The following is a 24,546-nucleotide window of genomic DNA, read 5'->3' as shown; positions in this document are numbered from 1 at the left end:
AAACAAGTAATGTAAGCACAAATGATTTACAAGCAGGAGATTTGGAAAGCCACAACCAAAATGATCAGCATAGCATCAACCTAAGACATTGAATTTTTTCAATAGGAAATTTTTAACCAAAGACGTGCAGGGAATGGTATCTCCATACTTGGGAACCCTGAAACTGTACAGTGATCCCCCGGGTATTGCGAGGGTTCCGTTCCAGGACCCCTCGCAATGACCGGTTTTTCGCGAAGTAGCGCTGCGGAAGTAAAAACACCATCTGCGCATGTGCAGATGGTGTTTTTACTTCCGCAGCAGCGAGGAGCCGAAGATTGGGGTTTCCCCACCGCCCACACAAACTCCTCGCTGCCGCTCGCCCGCCCTTCGCCCGCCCACGCCGTTCGCTCGCGCCGCTTCCCAGCTGAGTCCTGAAGCCAATTCGCTTCAGGACTCAGCTGGGAAGCGGCGAGAATGAACGGCGTGGGCAGGCGAAGGGCAGGCGGGCGGCAGCGAGGAGTTTGCGTGGGCGGTGGGGAAACTCCTCGCTGATGCCCGCCGCTCGCCCTCCCGCCAGCAAGAGGGGGAAGACCTAGGGAAGCCGCCCAACAGCTGATCTGCCCGGCGCCATCTACGCATGCGTGCCCATAGAAAAAAGGGCGCGCATGCGCAGATGGTGTTTTTACTTCCGGGTTGCAAAATCGCCATATAGCCATTTCGCAATGATCGGGATCGCAATACCCGGGGGATCACTGTATACCCAAAAATTTCAGCAGGGTATTAAATTACATTGTATATGCAGCAGCTTGCAGGTGGCAGAATAGCAATGAATGAACATTAAAGTGAGGTGTATTTGTGCGTCTCCCTCTTTTGCCTTCGCCATTCTTTCATAATTTTTATTTAGCAAATGACTGACTAGCATCATCTATGTGCAGAGGTAGGCTGCCCTTTCTTTAACAAAGGGTTTGCTGGTTGTGAGCACGAACATGCACTCGCTTCGCTCATGCATGCCTCTCTGGGAGAGAAACAGAGCTTCAAACAGGCTTCTAATCAGCTCAGGCAGCTCCAGTGAGAACAGCAGGGGTAGCGTGGAACACAGCTGGGTCAACCAAAGAGCCAGAAAGTAAGTCATAAATGGATAATATAGAACAGGGGTGGGTGGCTGGGCCCATCAAGGATTCACCTGAACCCTTACAACCATGCAGCAGCTCACCCAGTGGTGAAATCTCAATCGTTTTACTACAGGTTCTGTGGGCGTGGCTTGGTGGACGTGGCAAGGAAAGGATCCTACAAAATCCCCATTCCCTCTTCACTTATGGGGGAAGGATATTGCAAAATCTCTATTCCCACCCCACTCTGGGGCCAGGTGGTATTTGCTAGTTCTCTGAACTATTCAAAATTTCTGCTACTGGTTCTCCAGAACCTGCTGGATTTCACCCCTGAGTCCACCACTGTCTATGCGCCCTATGCAGATATTGTGCATTCATTGGCTAGGACATGGAGAAATTCAAGCATATTAAAATCTCTTCTTCCCCAAAGGTGCTCTAATGAATTTTTCTCTAATGGAAAACTTATTTATAACAGCCAAAAGTTCCGCTGTCTGTTTTGTAGGTTGTGTTTGTGTGTTGTGCGAAACAATATTTTACCTTTAAAAATTAGATATATGCTCCATAAATTATTATATCATATCTGTCTTGCCTCAAACACACAGGGACACAGGTACAAAAGGGGTAGTGCTGGGGAAAAAATGGAAATCAACATTCAAGATATAATAAAGGACTTGTTTACTCAAAGCCACCATAAAGACTTAAGAAGGAGTAGTATGTACTGTTCAGTTCAGTACAATAGAATAAAAAGATCATTCAATTACTTTTCCCAAGCAGTTGTTCTGGCAAATTTCATTTCTGCTGCCAAATAAGGAATGTAAAGGCAGATAAATGTGTCTTTGCAACTGTTGCTGGATGTCCCATTTTTAAACACAAATTCAGGTGCAATGATCCAAGTAATTCTCCTATCCATATACAGTATCTCCATTCCCCAAATCATGCAAACTTTCAGCAATTTCCCTGCAAATTCTAGAGGCAGCATCACAATCTTGCAAGATTTGGCAATCTCTTTCTGCTATTTTTAAAAAGATAAACTTTAGTATTTCATTTTGAATTAATAGGGAAATGGAAGAATTTAATTTAATTTATTATATTTATAAGCCGCCCAACTCCTTCTGGACTCTGAAGCATGCATCTGATACTGGAAAAAATTGTAAAACTTCCAAAGATAAAATACATGGAAATATTTAGAATAGCAATGATTTCAAAGAACATAAATCATAACTAAAAACATTTGAAGCTGAAGTCAACGATCATATAACTACATTACAGTCTCAAGCTATTATAACAGCTGTTTAAGAAAAAATTTTGGAAGCCAAATCATACATTCTCTAAGAAAACTTAGATCCAATGTAATAATAATTTCACTATATTGTTTGTCTAGCTTGGCCTAAAGGAGACGAACAGTGTGATACTCTAACAGAATGCAGCAATAATAACTGATGTATTTTCTTAAAACATTTTCATACTGTTTTTCAAAAATTAGAAAATAAACTTGAAAGACAATCAACAAGATTGAAGCACTTCCTGACTTTATCCAAACATTGAAGTCATCTAAATAATGTTTTCAAAAAAAGTTGAAGAACATTTTTAGGGCTCTGATAAAGCTGCCAGTGCCATTACATTCAATGAGCAATTTTTTTTCAAAACATAAAAAAACAGGAAAAGATTGTTTAGGTGGAAAATTAAGACTTGTAGTTCTGAGGTATGAAACAAAGCTCAGATTGCCTTTTCTTTTGAAGCTTTTTTTCCAGCCCTAACTAGGTACTAATAATCTTCCCAGCTTCCTACTCTCTCCAAAGAAAGTTTTTTCCAAACCTAAGTCTTTGCAGGCTTGTTTTCATTCCAATTCCCTCTGAAAAAGTTTTTTTCAGCCCTAATGCGGTGCTAACGATCTTCCTGGCTTGCAGCATTTTTTTTATTCCTACTCCATCCAAAGCAGTTTTTTTCTTCCCCATAGTCTTTGCAAGCTTGTTTTCATTCCTACTCTCTCTGAAAAAGGCTTTTTCTCCCTAACCAGGGAGAAATTCACCATAAAATAATATGCTGAAGCTCAACAGACTAAGAACGCTAGCCAGATTAATACCTGGAAGGTTGATTTTTTTTCTCCCTATTTTCTTCCCCCTAAACTAAGGTGCATCTTATGCACCGTAAAATACAGTATTTAATTATTGTTCTTTTCTCTGTACTGTTAAAATACGACTCTAAATATTCTGAGAAGGAGACAGACACCCCCCCCCCCCCAAAGGTTCAATTTCTATAGAGATGGCTTGTAAAAAGTTTTATAGTGCTTGGCCTGGTTTTTCACATTTTTCTCTTTTTATTTCACCTGACAAATGACAGAGCAACAGGAGGCCCGTTTGGTTAATGAGATGGTCTAAAAATGGGAAAGCTGCCTAGGTTGAAGTATCCATGCAGCTAAACTGGATTCAGTGATTAGGCAGAATTAGTGTGAACAGGAAATGTCAAACAAGAAGCCAGAGGTAATAAACAGACTCGAAAAAATAACATGGTCCTGTATAATATCACAACTCTGGCTGCCGAAGTGGCAATACTGGAGAAAAGACAAATGGATAAAAATAAACAGACAAAGATACAGATGAAACAGATATAGATAATGAGTTTCATGTAGGGATTATTTCTAGCATCTTCTAACTACTATGAATCCCCGATCAGAAATCAATAAACAGAAAGGTAATGTTTTGAATAATGTATTAAAAAATCTTATCCCATGATACCTGAACCAGTTAATATGCTGAAATCGTCTGCTTATCTTTGTACTTACTTAGAAGAAAGAACTATTTAATTCAATGAAACTGGCTTCTGAGTAGTATATTGCAGTGTTTCCCAACCTTGGCAACTTGAAGATATTTGGACTTTAACTCCCAGAATTCCCCAGCCAGCAAATGCTGGCTGGGGAATTCTGGGAGTTGAAGTCCAAATATCTTCAAGTTGCCAAGGTTGGGAAACACTGGACACTGGTATATTGTATGATTCCAGAGTTATTGATATTTACTCTGATTATATGTATACATGTTAACCTATATCAAGATAGACGTGTACAGCTAGAAATTCTAGGGTATTCTATTTCAATTGGAAAGGCTATTAGGAAATACCAGATTTTTCAGAGTATAAGGGCACTGGAGTATAAAACACAGCTTAGTTTTAGGGGAGGTAAACAAGGAAAACCTCTGCTTCCCAGCAATTTGCCAAAGAGCAAACAGCAGAGATGATACACACAGTTTGCTGTGTATTTCTGCGCATGTGTACCTGACCAATAGAAAAAGCAAAGAATTGGAGAAATGTACATTATGGCAGTACAGTATATTAATCCCAGAAAATGTTCTGAAATGTAATCACACTATCTCCTCCCAATGATTTAAATAGATCTATTCCAAACATGACTAAGTCATGTTTGAGGATTTAACTCAGCTGTCTTAAAATAATACTAAAACAGAACACCATTACATTTCACGTAATGGAAAATATATAGATTAGGGGAAAATATTACTATTTGGGGACTTTCAATTGAAGATACTGAAAAATAATACAATATGATATATAATGATTATGACTTGTTAAAGTAGAAATGATATACTGGTATAATGAAATAAATGAAAGGAATGATCCGAATGGGAAATACTTTTTAAAATTTTTTAAATATAACCCTTCCTGCTATATATATTGAAATTTATTTTGTTAAGAGCAATTACGATAAAATGAGGGTTTTAAAAAGTAAGAATGAGTTAAGAATATAAGAAATGGGTGGTAGCACGACGGCATAGTTTTGGTAGATAATGAGCAAATAGCCATGAGAAATTGAGATAGCTAATAGCATTTTGAATTCAAATCAAGGCGAAAGATAATATCTGAAATCCAGATGATAGGATTTGAAAAGGAGGTAGCACAGAATGAATGATACGTACCAGAATAAATTGGATAAATAATTTGGAAATTTGGTTTAAGAATTTGGCATTTGATATTATATTATATTGTATTGTATTTTATTTTATTTTAATTTGAGGTATATGAATTTGAATCTCTGTAAGGTGTGGAAAAACAATAAAAATTTATACCTCCCCAAAAACCCAAACAGCACAATCTAAGTACACACTGTATTTCTTTATTCTAAGTCCTTCAGTTAGGTCTGGCATTTTCTGCAATATTCTAAAACGCCCCAATCTCCTATGCAATAAATGAACACAATTCTCATGCGGTGGTATTTGTAAGTGTTTGTGCACAGCCATCCTCTTCAGACGGGGGTTCCTACTTACTGGTGCAATGTACGTGCAGTTCCAGGTGATTGGCAGGTGAGAGCATCCTGAGATTTTGCTTCTGCACATAGGCATGAAGCAAAATAGGCGTTGATTGCTTACCTGAACGCCTCTTCTCGTACGGTGAGCGGGTACAGCAGTCACATGGGTTGCTCATGTCCAATCCGGTGGAACTGAGCCTAGTATTAAAAAAGCTTGCCGGATCCGCCCCTTCCCCAGAATTCGCGAATCCATAGACTAGGCTCAGTTGTGAAGCTCTGTAGTGTTCAACTCTCATTGTTAGAGGAAGAAAGGTATAGGAAGGTAAAGAAGACACATACAAGGGCGGGAAGTGACTGCTGTACCCGCTCACCGTACGAGAAGAGGCGTTCAGGTAAGCAATCAACGCCTATTCTCCGTACTGAAGGAGCGGGTCCAGCAGTCACATGGGACATACCCAATAGATAGTCCCTAGGGTGGGATTAGCTTGCTATCGTGAGAGATAACGGATTGGAGTACCCTTCTGCCGAAGGCAGCGTCCGCTGAAGCATAAGAATCAATTTTGTAGTGCCTGATGAAGGAATTTGGCGAGGCCCAAGTGGCTGCTTTGCAGACCTCCTCCAACGGGGCTTGAGTCGCCCAAGCGGCCGAGGTGGCTGCGCTCCTGGTGGAATGCGCAGTGATGTTCCTTGGAACTGAGAGGGAGGCCGACTCATAGGCCTTAGATATAGTCCCTCTGATCCACCGGCCTATTACTGTTGAAGACACTTTGGCCCCCATGACTCTGGGATGATAGGCTACAAAAAGTGCTTCTGACCTCCGAAAGGGTCCTGTGCGTTGGATATATATTCTCAGCGCTCTGGTGAGATCCAGGGTGTGCCATCTAATTGCCAAGGGATGGTCTCGTTGGAGGCAGAAGGAAGGTAGGACAATATCCTGAGATCTGTGGAACATGGAACTGACCTTGGGTAAGAAGGTGGGGTCCAGTCGCAAGACTACCTTGTCCTGATGGAATTGACAAAGGTCCTGCCTGATTGAGAGGGCAGCCAGCTCCGAAATGCGTCGGGCAGAGGTAATAGCCACCAGGAAGGCTACCTTAAAGGATAGGTACCTGAGGGACGCCGATTTTAGGGGTTCGTATGGTGCCTGCGTGAGGGAATGGAGAACCCGTGGCAAATCCCAGGATGGATACCTGTGGACCTTGGAAGGTCTGAGGTTGGCTATGCCCTTGAGGAATTCCTGAACCTCAGGGAGGGATCGGAGAGGCTGTCTGCGGGGACCCCCTAGGACAGATGAAATGGCTGCCAGATGACGCCGGAGGGTGCTGGTGGAAAGTCCTTTATGGAAGCCTTGCATAAGGAAGGAAATAATTCTGTGTATGGGGATGCACAGAGGGGAGAGACCTTCCTGTAGACACCACTGGTGAAACTTGGACCACGTGTGGTCGTAGATTCGATTGGTCGAGCCCCTTCTGGCCTTTAAAATGACCTCCACTGAATCGGGGTCATGCCCACGCAGTTCTAAATCTCTCCTGATAACAGCCAAGCGGTGAGGTGGAACCACTCCGGGTCTGGATGGAAAGAGGCCCCCTGCCGCAGCATATCCCCCGAAGCGGGGAGTCGCCAAGGGTCCTGGACGGACAGCTGTTGGAGATCCGCGAACCAGGGCCGGCGGGGCCAATGAGGGGCGATTAGGATTACTCGGGCCCTCTCTGTGAGGACCTTGTGAATCACGTCCGGGAGGATTGGAATCGGAGGAAATGCGTAGAGTAGGCCTGGAGGCCATGGACTCCGGAGGGCATTGATTGCTTCCGCTCCCGGGGATGGAAATCTGGAATAGAAGCGAGGGAGTTGGGCGTTCGCATTGGTCGCGAAGAGATCCAGAACTGGTAGGCCGAATCTGAGGGTGATTTGATGGAACAGGTCTTGATGGAGGTTCCACTCTCCTGGGTCTATCGTTGCTCGGGATAGCCAATCCGCCTGGACGTTGAGACTCCCCGAGATGTGATCGGCTAGGAGCGACTGGAGATGTTTTTCCGCCCAAAGGCCCAACTTGAGGGCCTCCCTCATGAGAGCCTTGGATCTCGTGCCCCCCTGTCTGCAGATATGGCTTTTTGTGGCAATGTTGTCGGTGAGAATGAGAACGTGCCGGTTGGGAATGCGAGGAGAGAAATGCTTCAGAGCCAGGGAAACGGCTCTTAACTCTAGCCAATTGATTGGCCTGGAAGCTTCCTCCGGGGACCACGTGCCCTGGGCTATCATCCCCTGGGCGTGGGCGCCCCATCCCGATAGACTGGCATCTGTGGTGATGACAAATTGATCCGGGCACCTGAACGGGGATCCTCTGTCCATGGCCGGAGACTTCCACCACTTGAAGGATCTGCGAACACTCAGTGGGATGACGATGCGTCGATTTGAGTTGCTGTGCCCCGATCTCTGAAAGGGCAACAGAAGCCACTGGAGTTCCCTAGCATGAAGGCGAGCCCAAGGAATGATGCCTATGCATGACACCATCTTCCCCAAAAGGGAAGATAGAGTAACTATGGATACTGAAGGATTAGATAAAACGTTAGAAATTAACTCCACTATACTGAGTTTTCTCTCGGGAGAGAGAAAAACCTGGGAAGATTTTGAATCAATAATGGATCCCAGGTGAGGAATGGAAGTGGAAGGTTGGAGGTGACTTTTGTCAAAGTTGATGGAAAACCCATGGTCCTGAAGGACTGACATGGTAGCAGAAAGGTCTGATTTCACTCTCTCTAGGGAGTTCCCATGAATTAAAATATCATCAAGATAACATAAAATGTGGATGGGAGACGCCCGGATATAGGCCGCCAGGGACCCCAAGAGCTTTGTAAAGACCCGAGGGGCCGAGGAAAGGCCAAATGGCATCGCCCTATACTGGAAATGCCTGCCTTGAAAGGAAAAACGTAAAAATTTTCTGTGGCATTTGGCTATAGGAATGTGAAGGTAGGCCTCAGTGAGGTCTAAGGAGACCATGAAATCTCCCGAGTGAATGGCGGCCAAAATAGAAGACAAGGAGTGCATCTTAAACTTTCTATATTTGATGAATAGGTTTAGTTTCTTTAAATCCAAAATGGCTCTCCAACCTCCGGAGGACTTTGGAACCATAAATAGGATGGAATAAAACCCTTGGCCCTTCTGACCGGAAGGGACCGGTTGAATGGCTCTAATGGACAATAGATGAGAAATGGCCTCCTCCATACGGTTACAATCTGAGGATGACCTGGGAGAAGGGCAGGAAATAAAACGTTTAGGGGGAGGAGAAATAAATTCTAAAAGAAGGCCTGTTTGAACAGTGTCAATGACCCAAGGGTCCTTGGAGGTGAGACGCCAATTTGAAGCGAAATGAGCTAGGCGACCCCCTATGGGAATGGAGGAAAGATTACCATCTAGGTTTTTTTGAAGCCCTGTTAGAGGAAGCTCCCCTTTGGAAGCGAAAACCTCTACCCCTGGAGTTCCTACCTTGGGAACGAAAGCGGGGGGAATACTGACCTGGAGATCTCTGATAGGAAGCCGCTTGGTCTTGCTGGCGCCCTGGGCGACGAAAGGACTGCGTTTTGGTAACCTTTTTCGTGGTTGGACCCAAAACCTTCTTCTTGTCCGTGGTCTCCGTGAGGAGTGGATCCAGAAGATCACCGAAGAGAAGGTCGCGCTTTAAGGGGCCCTGGGATAACTGCCACTTTTGGCGAACTCCCGCTTGCCAAGGGCGAATCCATAGGAGTCTTCTTGCCGTTGTAGAAGCTGCAATAGACTTAGCAGAAAATCTAGTAGATTGCAAGGTGGCGTCAGCCACGTACTGGGCAGCTGCAAAGACTTTGTTGAAGTCTTGTTGACCTCTCAAGTCATCTGGAGGAATGTGCTGTTGAAGTTGGCGAAGCCACAGCAGCATGGCTCTGGAGAAGAAGGAGGCTGCTGCAGAACTTTTAATGGCCCAGGAATCAGCGGAGAATCCTCTTTTGAGCATTTGCTCGATGCGCTTGTCCTCTGGACGGAGGACTTCCTCCGCCTCGCCTGGCACAGCCGCTGCCGAGTGAAGAATTTTGACAGGTTCATCTGGTTTGGGAAAAGATAGAAGCTCTTCATAGGAAGAGGAGAGTTTATACAACTTTCTGTCCTTGGTAGAGGGATTAAGGCCAGAGGCTGGAAAATCCCACTGTTTGAGTAAGGCATCTTTAAACAATTTAGGCATAGGAATTACCTCATTATCCTCCTGTTCCTCTGTGAAGTAAGGTAAATTCTCCTCCGGGGGATCAGTGGAAGTGGAGGCTTGTTTCTCCTGGGCTGCTAATCCCGTAGAAATTCTAGCTTTGAGGAGGAGAGATTTGAATAGTTGAGAAGGGAAAATAGTAATTGGAGGAGGGACCTTTATTTGGGATTCCTCATCCTCTGATAAGCCCTGGAAAGGGTCTTCATCCTCCTCTACATCCTCATATTCATCCTGGGAGGATTCTGAATCATCCTGAATAGGAGCTCTGACCGCTGGGGAAGAACCCAAGGGGCGGGAGGAACGAGAAGGAGGAAGAGGTAAAGGAAGCTCATTGATGGAGGAGAGTTTGGCATCAATGGCTTTGGACAACACAGCAAAAATAGATTGGAACTCAGGAGGTAAAGTGGAAATATCAGCAGAAATGGCAGAAGAATTCCTAAAGGCCTGGGAGGATCCTGGCTGGGGGGAATCTTCAATAATATCTGGTTCCTCTGGACCTATGCCCCATAGGTTAGGTTGGGGTCTGTCTAGGTTTGGCTCATCCAGAGATAACACAGGGACCCCAGAAGGAGGCAGACTAGAGGCCTCTGGTGGGTCTTGACTACTGATTACTTGGGCCTGCACTTTCAAACGTTTTGCTGATTTGTCATGAATTTTTTGTAGGGCTAGGTCCCTTCTCTTCTCAGCCCTGGTGACCTTGGTCGAGGGACGGGCCCCTGGAGAAGAGGAGGAAGAGGCCTGGGGGATACTAGTAATCTCATCGCCTGTAGGCCTGGCCTCTCTGGGACCTTTAGTTGTGCCTCTCTTGGGAAAAGTAGCCATAGTCTGACAATTAACAGAAGACAAGGCTGAGCCAATAACTAAATTATAAGGAGAAGATTTCAAGGACTTCCCAAGAGGAATGGATCCTGCTTCGAGGCCTCGAAGCTGCTGAGACGTGAGGACAATCTGGGCAAACCCAGAGTTCGTGCCCCCAAATCCAGCGGGGCCAGCCTCCCTAAACTTTGCAATTAAGTAAAACCAAGGCACTCTGGTTGGAGGCTTAGCCGGTGGAGAATTTAGCCTGGGACCCCCAAGGCCCGCTCCCGGATCCACGCGGTGGACTGAGGCCTACGCGGCTGGCAGAAGGCCAACACGAGAGGCCTAGATATTTTAAAAAAGGGCGCGAAGGCCTTCGCGCCGAAAAAATCGCTCCGTAGAATTTCTTAAGGGAAAAGCGATCGACTAAGTCCAGGAGACTAGAAGGCGTCTCACTCCGCAGGAGGTATTTTATAAGCCCTTAAATATTTGTATACAATAATAAAACAATAATTCAATGATAAATACTTGCACCAGAACCTCCAGGCCAAGGGATTAGAAGAATCCACAAGCGGCCGCAGGAATCGTAACCGGCAAAACCGCCGGGGGAAAACGAAACCGCAACTTCTCCCAAGGAAAAAAGCCGAGCCGCTTTATTTCTTTTTTTCTTTTAAACGGCTGGCGCAATTAGTGCAAGTAATTGAATAAAGACAATAAATCTTACTACTTTTTTGAAGGAAAGGTCGAAGGGAAGGTGTTAGAATGTTGAACGAGCATTCACAATACAACCGCAGGATATGCGAACTGAGCGAATTCTGGGGAAGGGGCGGATCCGGCAAGCTTTTTTAATACTAGGCTCAGTTCCACCGGATTGGACATGAGCAACCCATGTGACTGCTGGACCCGCTCCTTCAGTACGGAGAATCGTACGTGCATGTACGTCGTCTCACAAGATTTTGCTTCCTGTGCATGCACAGAAGCAAAATCTCAGGGGGACCTGTGTGCCCGCCCTCTGGTCACCTGGAGCTGTACGCTCATTGCTGTTTTTACTACCGATGCGCAGTGTGGCCCGTACCGGTAAGGAACCCATTACTGTTGCTGCCAGGGGAAAATATGACAATGTTGAGTAGCCCTATGCCCTTGTCTTGCTACATCTCTTTCTTCTCTCAGGGCAGCATCTCTGGAGATGCTCTTTAGAACCACACTTGAATCAATGTTTCATAGTCTAAACAGTCTCAGATGCTCTACTCTGGCATCCTGGAATGTTGCAGATGTTGGTTTATGCAATATTATTTTATTGAAAGAGTAGTAGATCCTTGGAACAAACTTCCAGCAGACGTGGTTGGTAAATCCACAGTAACTGAATTTAAACATGCCTGGGATAAACATATATCCATCGTAAGATAAAATACAAAAAATAGTATAAGGGCAGACTAGATGGACCATGAGGTCTTTTTCTGCCGTCAGACTTCTATGTTTCTATGCTGAGCATTATCTCCTCCCTTTGCTGGTTGTCTCTCCAGCCGTTTCTATTCTTCCTCTAACAATCAGCCAGTCAAATACGTCATGGTTAAGTCCTCCTATTGCATAGACTCTAAGCTAGTTACAAGAATGTCTCATGAAGCGCCCAACTAACTGAACATATACCTTGTATGTCTCAGTAAACACCATTTCTCTTTCATCTAATTCTAGGCATGTCGTTCTCATTGCCTGCAGAGGTATGGTCATGCTCTCCTACAGCGTCAGTCTTTACTTTACTGCCCACTGTCTAACATACACACTGCGCAAAGCCTCCCAGCACTCTTTCACAGACTGGAGACCCATCAGTCAACTGTCCTTCAAAGCCATAATTATGCTGGCTAATGCCATTTCATTTCTTCTTGGGTCCCCATCATCCAGGACTGCTGATGGATTAGTAATTATAATCCACGTTTCTCTTTGCTGGTACATCTCCATCTTTACACTCCAGCAGAGGTAGTTTGTCTCATTTAGCTGAGACACCGTGAAATCTCCTCCCATTATGCCAGCGGAAGCCATGTTGCTTGTTACCATTACAAGCACTAACCACTAACAAACCACAATGCACACCCCCTTCTGGTGTGGGTGCAAGTTCTCACTGAGTTTCTCTTTTCTCTGGACTGGGCCCATAATCTGTCAGAATGCGCACAGACTATTTTGAGACAATCCAGGAGCAAACTACAGTAAATATGTTTGTCTTTCAAACAGTGGTTTATCTATAAGGAGTATATACATACACATATTAGGCAAAATCAGGCAATCAATCATCAACTACAACACCGAAGCAGACACGGATAGAGGGACACTCTCACAACGCCTTTCTTATATATACAGCCTCTTAAATTTGGATAAGTCCAAAAACCTTGCTTACTCATTCCCTGCCTTCTATCATTGTAGCAACTGGTCAGCTCTTAAAGTATTTCTCTGACAATATGTTTCTTTGCTCCACAGTAGCCTTCACTTAATGTGGCTTAGTGACCATTCAAAGTTACCGTGGCCCCCACGCCAAAGCTACTTAAAACCCAATTCTAAAGTTCTGACAGTGCTTTCTACCTACCTGCATTTTGGCACTTGACAACCAGCTCACCTTTTCAGCTGGATGCACCTGGAAGGAGTAATCTTTTGGCCTCGTTCTCTGAAGACAGGCTTGTCTTCCCAGTCATATATAAATAAAAATGACTCTCATTGTGAAAGGAATACACCAATTGTGTTCAGGATTACAGTGAGCCTTTTGATTTCCAACCATTTAAGGCTGGAATATTCAAAGTTACTGTAGTCTTGGAAAAAGTGACTTCTGATCCACCCTCAAAGTTACAACCATCACACTACTCCCTACAATTACATTATCGCAATCTGGATGCTTGGACATCAGTTCGTAGTTGCTACGGTTGCAGCGTGTTGCGAATACATGATTGTGGTTTGCGACCTTTCCAGGCAGCTTCCAACAAAGTCAAGTGGGGAAATTGGATTTGCTTAATTATCATGTGATCCAATTAAAGACAACCTTAAACATTTAAATATGTTAAAGGGTTAAATAAGGTTCAGGAGGGAAGTGTTTTTAATAGTAATGTGAACACAAGAACAAGGGGGCACAATCTGAAGTTAGTTGGGGGAAAGATCAAAAGCAACATGAGAAAATATTATTTTACTGAAAGAGTAGTAGATCCTTGGAACAAACTTCCAGCAGACGTGGTTGGTAAATCCACAGTAACTGAATTTAAACATGCCTGGGATAAATATATCCATTGTAAGATAAAATACAGGAAATAGTATAAGGGCAGACTAGATGGACCATGAGGTCTTTTTATGCCGTCAGTCTTCTATGTTTCTATGTAACCTGATCTGTTTAACAATTGTGGTGATTTGCTTAACAACTATAATTAAAATGGTCATGAAAACAGGCCTGATCATGGAACTTAATGACCACATTGTTTAGGAACGGAAATTCCAGTCCCAATTGTCATCTAAGTCGAGGATTTATGGGTTCTTCTAGATTTTGCATTGAAAAAGTAGCGGAAGCAGAGACTGCAACGGCCTCCTCAATTTAAATTTGTGCAACAACTGCAATCTATTTTAAAATAAAGTTTGTATTGATTGCAACTAGAGTAACATTAGTAGTCCCCTATCGTCATCCTGTGATAAGATATAAAACATCTTCTTCGTGTCACCCTCTTGGCTCCCGGTGATAAAAGTTTCTTGGCAGCAATATGGAAGTGGCTTGCCATTGTCTTCTTTCAGAATATATATTTTTTAAACTTTCCATTCTAGCCTACAGCCCTGAAGCTCCCCTTAGGTCTCCCATCCAAGTTCTAATTATGGCTGATTCTGTTTAGCATCTCAGCCCAAACTAAACTACTGAGCCACTTCCAGACTAAACTTTTGTAAATGCATTTTACTGGCAATGCTTTTGAAGATAAATTTTAAAAACCACAGCTGTTACAAAAATAGCATTTTATTTATTTAAAACATTTTTGCCTTCTTTTTATTTGAAAGGAATTCCAGAGTGATTTTGCAAAGACCAATCATATGCTCTTAGGGCTTACAATCTAAAATATATGACACAATTTGATCAAATGAATGAGGAAAGGCAATAAGCGGTGGAAGTGATGTGCCGGTGCCTGGAGGCTGTTGGGGCCTGGATGGGTGTCAACAGACTCAAGCTCAACCCAGATAAGACGGAGTGGCTGTGGGTTTTGCCTCCCAAGGACAACTCCATCTGTCCGTACATTACCCTGGGGGGGGAGTCATTGACCCCCTCAGAGAGGGTCCGCAACTTGGGCGTCCTCCTCGATCCACAGCTCACATTAGAACAACATCTTTCAGCTGTGGCGAGGGGGGCGTTTGCCCAGGTTCGCCTGGTGCACCAGTTGCGGCCCTATCTGGACCGGGACTCATTGCTCACAGTCACTCATGCCCTCATCACCTCGAGGTTCGACTACTGTAATGCTCTCTACATGGGGCTACCTTTGAAAAGTGTTCGGAAACTTCAGATCGTGCAAAATGCAGCTGCGAGAGCAGTCATGGGCCTACCTAGGTATGCCCATGTTTCACCATCACTCCGCAGTCTGCATTGGCTGCCGATCAATTTCCGGTCACAATTCAAAGTGTTGGTTATGACCTTTAAAGCCCTTCATGGCATCGGACCAGAATATCTCCGAGACCGCCTCCTGCCGCACGAATCCCAGCGACCGATTAGGTCCCACAGAGTTGGCCTTCTCCGGGTCCCGTCAACTAAACAATGTCGGTTGGCGGGCCCCAGGGGAAGAGCCTTCTCTGTGGCGGCACCGGCCCTCTGGAACCAACTCCCCCCGGAGATTAGGACTGCCCCTACTCTTCCTGCCTTCCGTAAACTCCTTAAAACCCACCTTTGCCGTCAGGCATGGGGGAACTGAAACATCTCCCCCTGGGCACGTTTAATTTATGCATGGTATGTCTGTGTGTGTGTCTGTTAGCATATGGGGTTTTTTAAATATTTAAATATTTTAAATTGTCTGATTGCTTATGATTTGTTACTACATGTTGTGAGCCGCCCCGAGTCTTCGGAGAGGGGCGGCATACAAATCTAAGTAATAAATAAATAAATAAATAAATAAATAAATAAATAAATAAATAAATAAATAAATAAATAAATAAATAAATAAATAAATAAATAAATAAATAGAAGAAACAGCAAGCTCAGAAAGCTGCTCTTGCAGTTTTATACCAAAAATAATTCAAACAATATGACAGTATGACAGATGTTAGATCACAGTAGAGGGAAAAACAAAGATAAATTGTTGTCCTGTGTGAAACTATGGAACATCCCAAATTAATTTTTTTCTTTTTTCTCTGCATTTTATGAAGTATGTGTGTATTATGCAAATACTATATAGTTCTTTGATTGTTGTTATTTTTTACTATTAAATGATACCATTTGGTTGTATTGTTTAAACGTACAGTGTCATCTCTTTAAGGTGTTGTTCTAAATACTCGGACCAGTATTTGGCCCAGTGTTGGGTCATTCTGGTGGGCCAGGAATACTTGAAATAATCAACACATCCACAATAGAGTTATTGTGTTGAAGTATACTGCAAAATTAATGTAGATTTACATTGTGGAAAAATTGCTACAAGAAACAGATTATTTGAAGAGGATAGAATATTTATTTGAAGAAAGTTTAACAGCCCAACACCCACGTACTATCCAATTTACAACTTTTTTTTTTAACTACTGGGGAAACAGAACATGCAAAGCTCCATCATCTTTAGTTCGCTGCTGACTGATTGATATTTCAGTTACTAAAGTCTGCCAGCTTTTGAAACCGTATCAGGCAAATTTTCTAAATGTGTAGCCAGTTGGCATTAGTCCAATATTATTTAAAGCTCAAAATAAATTGCCATAAGCCAAAGGTTTTCAAAGAAAAGTTACTCACTAAGCTGCAGAGTCATTCAGCTGATACTCTCGGGCACGATTAAAGCAGGCCTGGACTCCATTGTCTGACCACAGCCTCCGAATCACATTGGATAAATCCTCTGGCATGATTCCCTGCTCCTCTGCAGTGCAAGAGAGGGCAAACAACTGGCGAGCATCATCCTGCAGGGAAAGTAAAATCGAGACATTTAGGACCATATATTAGCTATGAGCAGGTGTGGGGAGTAAATATTACATTACACAGAAGTTCACATTTTGCTCTTATCCTCTCTAAATTCACAAAGGTTTTTTTCCAGAGTGAAGCATATTCTGCAAAGGAAATAAAAAACCCTCTAGTTACAAAGCAGATGCCATTTATAAATGCATATCAGGAAGAAGTCTGTGCTTAATAACTTATATGAGTAACAGACAGTTGAATCCTGAATTGTATTTAGGAATATGTTACAGAACGTATTTCAGTGACATGAAGCCTGAGAAGTAGTTCAATCAAAATTAACAGTGTGAAAATTTTTATATACAGGTAGTATTATGGTTTGTTGAAAAATCAAAACCAGAAGCACACATAGATGACTAATTCAGCTGGCTTCAATAACTTTTTTATAAACATAGTAACAGATAAATTTGCAATATCATTAGCAAAGTTCTTCTTCAATGTAGTTACAAATACTATAAATGTAAGCAGGAGTTAGTTTCATTTCAGCAGAGATCCAAGAGTACAGAGTGGACAGAGAACAGAATAGGCTGAACCAAACCCAGCCTTAAGCTTAAGTTCCAGTTTCGATTCTCTGCACAGACTCAAAAGTGGATAGCTCCCATTGGCTGACTTAGTTGCTATGCCTATTCCTTGGCTAACCTTGTTACCATTGGCTCTCCCAGTTCATTAATATCTTAACAGGTAGTGCAACAGTTCATTTAGTGACTGTTCAAAGTTACAACAGCACTGAATAAAGTGATTATAGCCATTTTTCAAAGTTACAACTTTTGTAGCATCCACTTGAAGATATGATTAAAATCCAGATGCTTGACAAATTGTTTATAATTATGACAATTACTGTGTCCTGGGGGTCATTGAACGGGTCCAAAGACGGGCTACAAGAATGGTGGAAGGTCTTAAGCATAAAACGTATCAGGAAAGACTTAATGAACTCAATCTGTATAGTCTGGAGGACAGAAGGAAAAGGGGGGACATGATCGAAACATTTAAATATATTAAAGGGTTAAATAAGGTCCAGGAGGGAAGTGTTTTTAATAGGAAAGTGAACACAAGAACAAGGGGACACAATCTGAAGTTAGTTGGGGGAAAGATCAAAAGCAACATGAGAAAATATTATTTTACTGAAAGAGTAGTAGATCCTTGGAACAAACTTCCAGCAGATGTGGTAGATAAATCCACAGTAACTGAATTTAAACATGCCTGGGATAAACATATATCCATCCTAAGATAAAATACAGAAAATAGTATAAGGGCAGACTAGATGGACCATGAGGTCTTTTTCTGCCGTCAGACTTCTATGTTTCTATGTTTCTATGTGATTCCCTTTTGCGACCTTCTGACAAGCAAACTCAATGGGGTAGCCAGATTCATTTAACAACTGGATTACTAAATAACTGTAGTGATTCACTTAACAACTGTGGCAAGAAAGGTCATAAAACAAATGTCTCACTTAATGATAGAAATTTGGACTCAACTGCGGTCATAAGTCAAGGCTTCCAGTAGGAAGAGGCTAAAGCCCAATGTAGGTATGATTGTACAGAATTGTCTAAGGGGGTTCTCAGTCATTCAGGTCATGACTCTTCCTGAGCTGCTTTCCAAAAAAGTCACTGGACTTTCCTGGTTTTACTTGAAGATGTTTCACTTCTCATTCAAGAACTTTCTTCAGTTCTAACTAACTGATGGGGAATAGAAACCATTTATTTATATATTAAACCCTTTTCATTCCCCACCAGTTATTTGAACTGGAAAAACTTCCTGGATGAGAAGTGAAACATTTTCAAGAAAAATAAAGAAAATCCAGTTGCCTTTTTGGAAAGCACCTTTTGGAGAATTGCTCTGAAAGAGGCTGATTCATATTGACATACAGTGATCCCCCGGTTATTGCGTCCCCGACCATTGCGAACAGGGTAATTTGCGATTTTTCAACCCGGAAGTCAAAATACCATCTACGCATGCGTGCCCTTTTTTTTCTATGGGCACGCATGCGTAGATGGCAACCGGGAGATCAGCTGCTGGGCGGCTTCCCTGGGTCTTCCCCCTCTTGCTGGCATCAGCGAGGAGTTTCCCCACCGCCCACGCAAACTCCTCGCTGCCGCTCGCACCGCCCTTCGCCTGCCCACGCCGTTCGCTCCCCCTCTTGCTGGCGGGAGGGCGAGAAGCCCTCCCCAGCACCCGCTCGCCCACCCTTCGCCGCTCGCCCGCCCTTCGCCCTGGCGGAGAAATTCCAGCCCCCACCTGGTCCCGCCCGATCCTCCTCCCTGAGGCAGCTCGCCCTCCCATGGCCGCTTCCTCCACCCTCCATCGCAAGCCCTCGCCACCGCAGCCAACGCGCGCTGCGATCTTCAAGCCCGGCTCCTTTCGGCCCAGCATCCCGGGCCAAGCAGCTGCCTTCCGTGACTGAGCCTGGCTGGCCCGGAAGATCATAGCGCGCGTTGGCTGCAGCGGCGAGCAAAGCCAAGCCGGCAGCAATGTCGCCGCCGCTGCAGCCAACGCGCGCTACGATCTTCCGGGCCAGCCAGGCTCAGTCACGGAAGGCAGCCGCTTGGCCCGGGATGCTGGGCCGAGAGGAGCCGGGCTTGATCCGCTGAGCCTGGCTGGCCCGGAAGATCGTAGCGCGCGTTGGCTGCAGCGGCGGCGACATTGCTGCCGGCTTGGCTTCGCTCGCTCGCCGCTGAGGAGCCGAAGATTGGGGGGCGGCGCGGCGAGCGAGCAAGCGAAGCCAAGCCGGCAGCAATGTCGCCGCCGCTGCAGCCAACGCGCGCTACGATCTTCCGGGCCAGCCAGGCTCAGCGGATCAAGCCCGGCTCCTCTCGGCCCAACATCCCGGGCCAAGCGGCTGCCTTCCGTGACTGAGCCTGGCTGGCCCGGAAGATCGTAGCGCGCGTTGGCTGCAGCGGCGGCGACATTGCTGCCGGCTTGGCTTCGCTCGCTCGCTCGCCGCTGAGGAGCCGAAGATTGGGGGCGGCGCGGCTCTTTTAAAACATCGCCGCCGACATGGGGGGCTTGCTAGCACCCCCCCAAACCCGGGTTGGGGGTTCGGGGGGTGCTAGCGAGCCCCCCATGTCGGCGGCGATGTTTTAAAAGAGCCGCGCCGCCCCCCAATCTTCGGCTCCTCGCTAGCGCTGCGGAAGTTTAAAACACCATCTGCACATGCGCAGATGGTGTTTTTACTTCCGCAGCGCTACTTCGCGAAAACCCGCTCGTTGCGGGGGGTCCTGGAACGGAACCCTCGCAACGAGCGGAGGATCACTGTAATGTCAAATGGAAAGCCTACTTGACAGTTGCTACCAGGCTTTGGAACTCCTTAAGAAGCAAGGGAGGGGGAGAGGGGAACGATGAACAGTTTAGATGTATCTAATGACCCTTATTTCAACTATGGAGAGATATTCTGATCCAGAAAGACCTAGATAGTGTTCTTTTTCAGTATCATGGAATTTTTAATTGTGATTTAAATTTCAACTATAACTTTTAAAAATTTACTTCTTATATTCTGAGTACCATTTTAGTTGAAATATGAAGCAAATCTAAAAAAGGATCTGACCACCAAAGAACACACTAAAGAAACAGCTACTTTTCATACCAAGGGTGCCTTCCCAATTTGGAATCACTGGCTATGCACACTGGAGGAATAGAACAGACAGAACACAACAGAACAGAACAGAATATAATTATTTATGGTCAACTGTGATTGGGCACACAAAGAATTTGTTTTTGGTGCATATGCTCTCAGCGTACATAAAAAGTCAAGATACATCCGTCAAGGAAATGGGAGTTACAGTTTGCCATTCTGGGACAATGACAGTATGAAGAAGGAAACTTTAAATTTAGGCAATGTAGAGGAGATAATCTTGATATAGTAGGGGGAAAAATGGATCTACGTGAATTTATGTCCATGGTACTGGTTAGCTAATTTACACTTGATAAAGAATGCAAGTATTCTGTACCGATTACAAAATACTTGAATGTGCTTGTTTACAAATAAACAAATTCTAGGTTACTGGAAATAGTTCAGAAATCGGCAGTGCATTCATTTACTTTACTAATTGTGAAACAATATTTAACAATTATGAAACAATAGACTTCACTGTTGTACCTTCATAAATTTCCAAACAATTGGGGGAAAGCATAACAAATTCTCTCCTAATGATTTGCTATCCTTGTGACCACAAGTTTATCAGCATCAAGGCATTGGTTTATATCAGAATAAATGAGAATGAATGAATGAATGAATGAATGAATGAATGAATGAATGAATGAATGGCCAGACTGCAAATTGGGATGCAAAAGGCATATCCCCATGAATTACTTCAACCCCTCTGTTAGGGAGACAGAAAAAGCACAGTGTTTTATAATAAAGGGGTCTGTTCCCCACAGAGTGGGGTTAAAATTTAAAATATCGAAGAAGCTGAAGAAATCCAGTGAAATAAATTGGGAATTCTTATTCCGGGAAGCTTGTATTTTTATAGATTTGGGTAAAACAAAAAGCTGAAAATCTGCAATAAGTTTTTGATTTATAGTTTCTGGTGGTGCTACCCTGTTTCCCCGATAGTAAGACACCCCCGATTGTAAGACGTATCGGGGGTTTCAGGGGGGTCGGCTAATATAAGCCGTACCCCGAAAGTAAGACATATGTCTTACTTTCGGGGAAACACGGGGGTATTGCCGGGGGGGAGCCCGATGACGTCGCTTCCAAGCTCCCCGCGCGCCCCTCGCCTTCGCCTCGCCGTGGCGCCACCGCCTCTTCCCCGGCTTGGCAAAGCGAAGGACAGCGCTGGTCTGAAGCGAGCCGAGCGGGCGGCGGCTTGCAGCGAAGGCGCTCGTCCCAGCAACCGAGTCCTGCCGAGGCTCGGCTGCAAGCGGCCAGCGAGGCCGACCAGCTCCGAGGCGAGCGGCCGGAGCTGCACCCTCCTTTGCCCGCCTCCTTTCCGGCAGGCAGGTGGGGCTGCCCAACTGCGCAGAGCGGCTCCTCCCCTCCAGACACATGCTTCCCCGACACGCGTCTGTGGCTCTACGCATGCACGCCGCTTGGAGCCCTGAGGTTGAACTTGGAAAAGGGCTCACGAGGCTCCTGTCCCACGGCTGCCCTTCTGGACTCAGGGGAGATGCCTTCGGGAACGCGACCCTTTCAATTTTTTTCCAATGTAAGACATACCCCGAAAGTAAGACGTAGTGGGGCTTTTGGGGGTAAAAAGAAAGTAAGACACTGTCTTACTTTCGGGGAAACACGGTAAGTCTCACCAGTTATGGAACTGATTGTTTAAATACTGCCTACATTTCTACTTCTTGCTATGTTCCAGAAGTTATACTTTCTTTCTTTAGAATTTATTGGGATCTATAAAAGTAATTTGAAATAAAAGTAAATTGAAAATTGAAAAGTAAATTGCATTTAAAGTTTCTAACAGGAAACACTTCACTTGCACTTTAATTTTAATTTTTTTCATGCCTACTTTTTAGTATTTTTTTACATTTTAAAAAAATCTTCTGCAGGCGCAATGGGCTTATGAGTGCCATCACTGTAATAAGGTTATAAAGTATGTCATCACATAACTATACAACCTAATGATGGCAATTGTCCCAGTTGTTGTTGTTGTAACTCCAGGACTTTGTAGAACCTATTTTAAAAAAATGAAACATTATCTGCAACAACTACAAACTCTCCAAACATAATTTTGATCTAAGCAATATAATGTTTTAACAGAAGGGGCATTGGTCTTACCTGATACGCCTTTTATAGGAGTGATGGATATATCATCCAGGAATGGGTCTGTCTGCTCTCTGATTGGACTGTGTCTGTCAAAGCTGTTTAGGTGTGTCCTTTGTCCAAAGAAGTGAAGCGACAGACTCCCTTGTGCCATAGTCAATTAAATACCTTCCTCCTCCAGTAGACCGAATCCAACAGTCTACGTTGACTAAACTGAGTGGGTCTGTATGCCATATCCACCATTGCTAGAAGAGGCATATCAGGTAAGACCAATGCTCCTTCTCCTTCATGGTGGATATAGCATCCAGGAATGGAACATATGAAACTTGGCTGTCCGGATGGGCAGCTGACAATGATTGCAATACTGTTGCTGAGGCCTTAGTCATTAATGGCCTGCTGCAACACTCGCCTGCCAAAGGAAGTTTCAGCTGAAGCAAAGACTGTGGCTTTTCATCTTCGGATGGACTGCTGTCGCCACTTAAAAATGGCCACCGCAATCGCCAAACTCCAGCTGGCAAGGATCAAAGACCCAATCATCCAGGCAATTGACAGGCCGAATCTGATCCCCACAGTCAATAGCGTAGGCCATGCTCTCCAGAAGATCAAAGAGGGGAAAAATGAGTAGTGATGCCTAAGTGAGACTCAGAATAGCCGGCAGATCTGACAACTGCCTGAGGGAGCTTGAACTGAAGCTCAACTGTCCAGAAATCACCCAGGCAGTCTCTGAGTCAAGCAAGAATGATATACTCACAGACATAGAAGAAGAAACTTCAAACTTCATAGCAACCAATTTTCACAAAGGTCATAGGAGGAAGGGAATGGCACTACTGTCCTCGCTGAGTGACTGAGTGAAAAAGCTGGTTAGCATAGCAACAAGGGAGGCACCTAAGCAGTTTTGACAGACTCAGTCCAATCAGGGAACAGATGGATTTAACCCATTCCTGGATGCTATATCCACCATGAGGGAGAAGAGCTCCTTCTTGGTGAATTACTTGGGGTGGGGGGAACCAATGTGGCATATTTTATAAAAACAGATGCCATTTTTGCTTACAGAAATTAGTGTTTAGAAGCGTTTTAGAATATGTATAATCCTTGTTTTTATCAAATTTTTCCAATATGAAAGAGGGGTTCCAATTTATTTATTTTTTTAAAAAAAACCAGGCTATGTATTTATAGCTGCTCAGAATCCGTTTGGAGTGGGCGGTAGATAGATAGATGATAGATAGATAGATAGATAGATAGATAGATAGATAGATAGATAGGTAGGTAGGTAGGTAGGTAGGTAGGTAGGCAGGCAGGCAGGCAGGCAGGCAGGCAGGCAGGCAGGCAGGCAGGCAGGCAGGCAGGCAGGCAGGCAGGCAGGCAGGCAGGCAGGCAGGCAGGCAGGCAGGCAGGCAGGCAGGCAAGTAAGTAAATATATAAAAACCACCCCAAGTTAGCACAAAATGAAGTGAGCTTATAGAATTCAAGTTTTCTACACTGATTCATCTCTTTCCTAGGAAGCAATCCCTGTACTGTATTTCTGTAGTATTGTTAATTCCAAAATGTTTAATGAGTGAAAAAGTCCCTACTCATTTATGATCAGACCTATTTTTAAAAAGGAAAATGAAAACAAAGTAACTGGGAAATGGTCATGAAAGTCTATTATCACAAGTTCATACTTTGTGGGAACAATACTCTCCCAATATATTATTCCAAATTTACCCTAATACGTGGGGAAACGCTTTTAGTATCTATTTATTAGTGAAAGAAATAACGTATACTCCCAATTTTGATTTTCACTCTTCTCTAAACCTTTTCCAGTAAGCCCTATTTTTCTTTCAACTTCCACCTTGCATCATAATTCTACAGAACACAGATGATGTGTTGTCATATATTTTGGTTGCAAGCTTATACTTGAAACAAAATTGCATCTAAGAGTTGTGCTGAACTAACTCTGAGATGATGACTTAGATTCCCAGTCATGCTGTATTTGTTATATAGAGACGTTCTGTCATTTATTTTCATTCTATTATCATATTGACTTTTTCTATGATCCTTCTAACCTTGTGATTGATAAAGCTTCTATGCATTATCAACCTTGGGGGGGGGAATTATTTCCCACTAATATTTTGGGCTTTGTGCTGTAGGCACTGATTAAAAAAGAAGTAAGAGGAAAGCCAAATAAATTTCCCTGCATGACAGGAACTTAATTGATAGAAAACTTTATCCTCAGTTCAGAAATTAGCACTATATACTGTGCAATATACTAATTTGTCCAAAATCTGGGCTATAATTTAGTAAAAATTGAAAACTTCTCACTGCTTTGAGATAATAATATTTGCTGCAAAAATTGAT

At 44.0% G+C, this 24,546-nt stretch overlaps 1 protein-coding gene across 1 annotated transcript in view; it reads right to left on the bottom strand.

The window, feature by feature from the left end:
* Window positions 1–24,546, bottom strand: part of GNAI2 (G protein subunit alpha i2) — a 155,988-nt gene that overhangs the window by 41,114 nt on the left and 90,328 nt on the right. Inside the window, exon 4 of the mRNA XM_070738779.1 lies at window positions 16,296–16,456. Within this exon, the coding sequence (XP_070594880.1) occupies window positions 16,296–16,456 (161 nt within the window). The remainder of the gene's footprint in view (window positions 1–16,295; window positions 16,457–24,546) is intronic.

Source organism: Erythrolamprus reginae, chromosome 2, assembly GCF_031021105.1.
Source record: "Erythrolamprus reginae isolate rEryReg1 chromosome 2, rEryReg1.hap1, whole genome shotgun sequence".
In the NCBI taxonomy this organism is placed as follows: Eukaryota; Metazoa; Chordata; class Lepidosauria; order Squamata; family Dipsadidae; genus Erythrolamprus; species Erythrolamprus reginae.
This window is presented reverse-complemented; position numbering and strand designations above follow the sequence as displayed.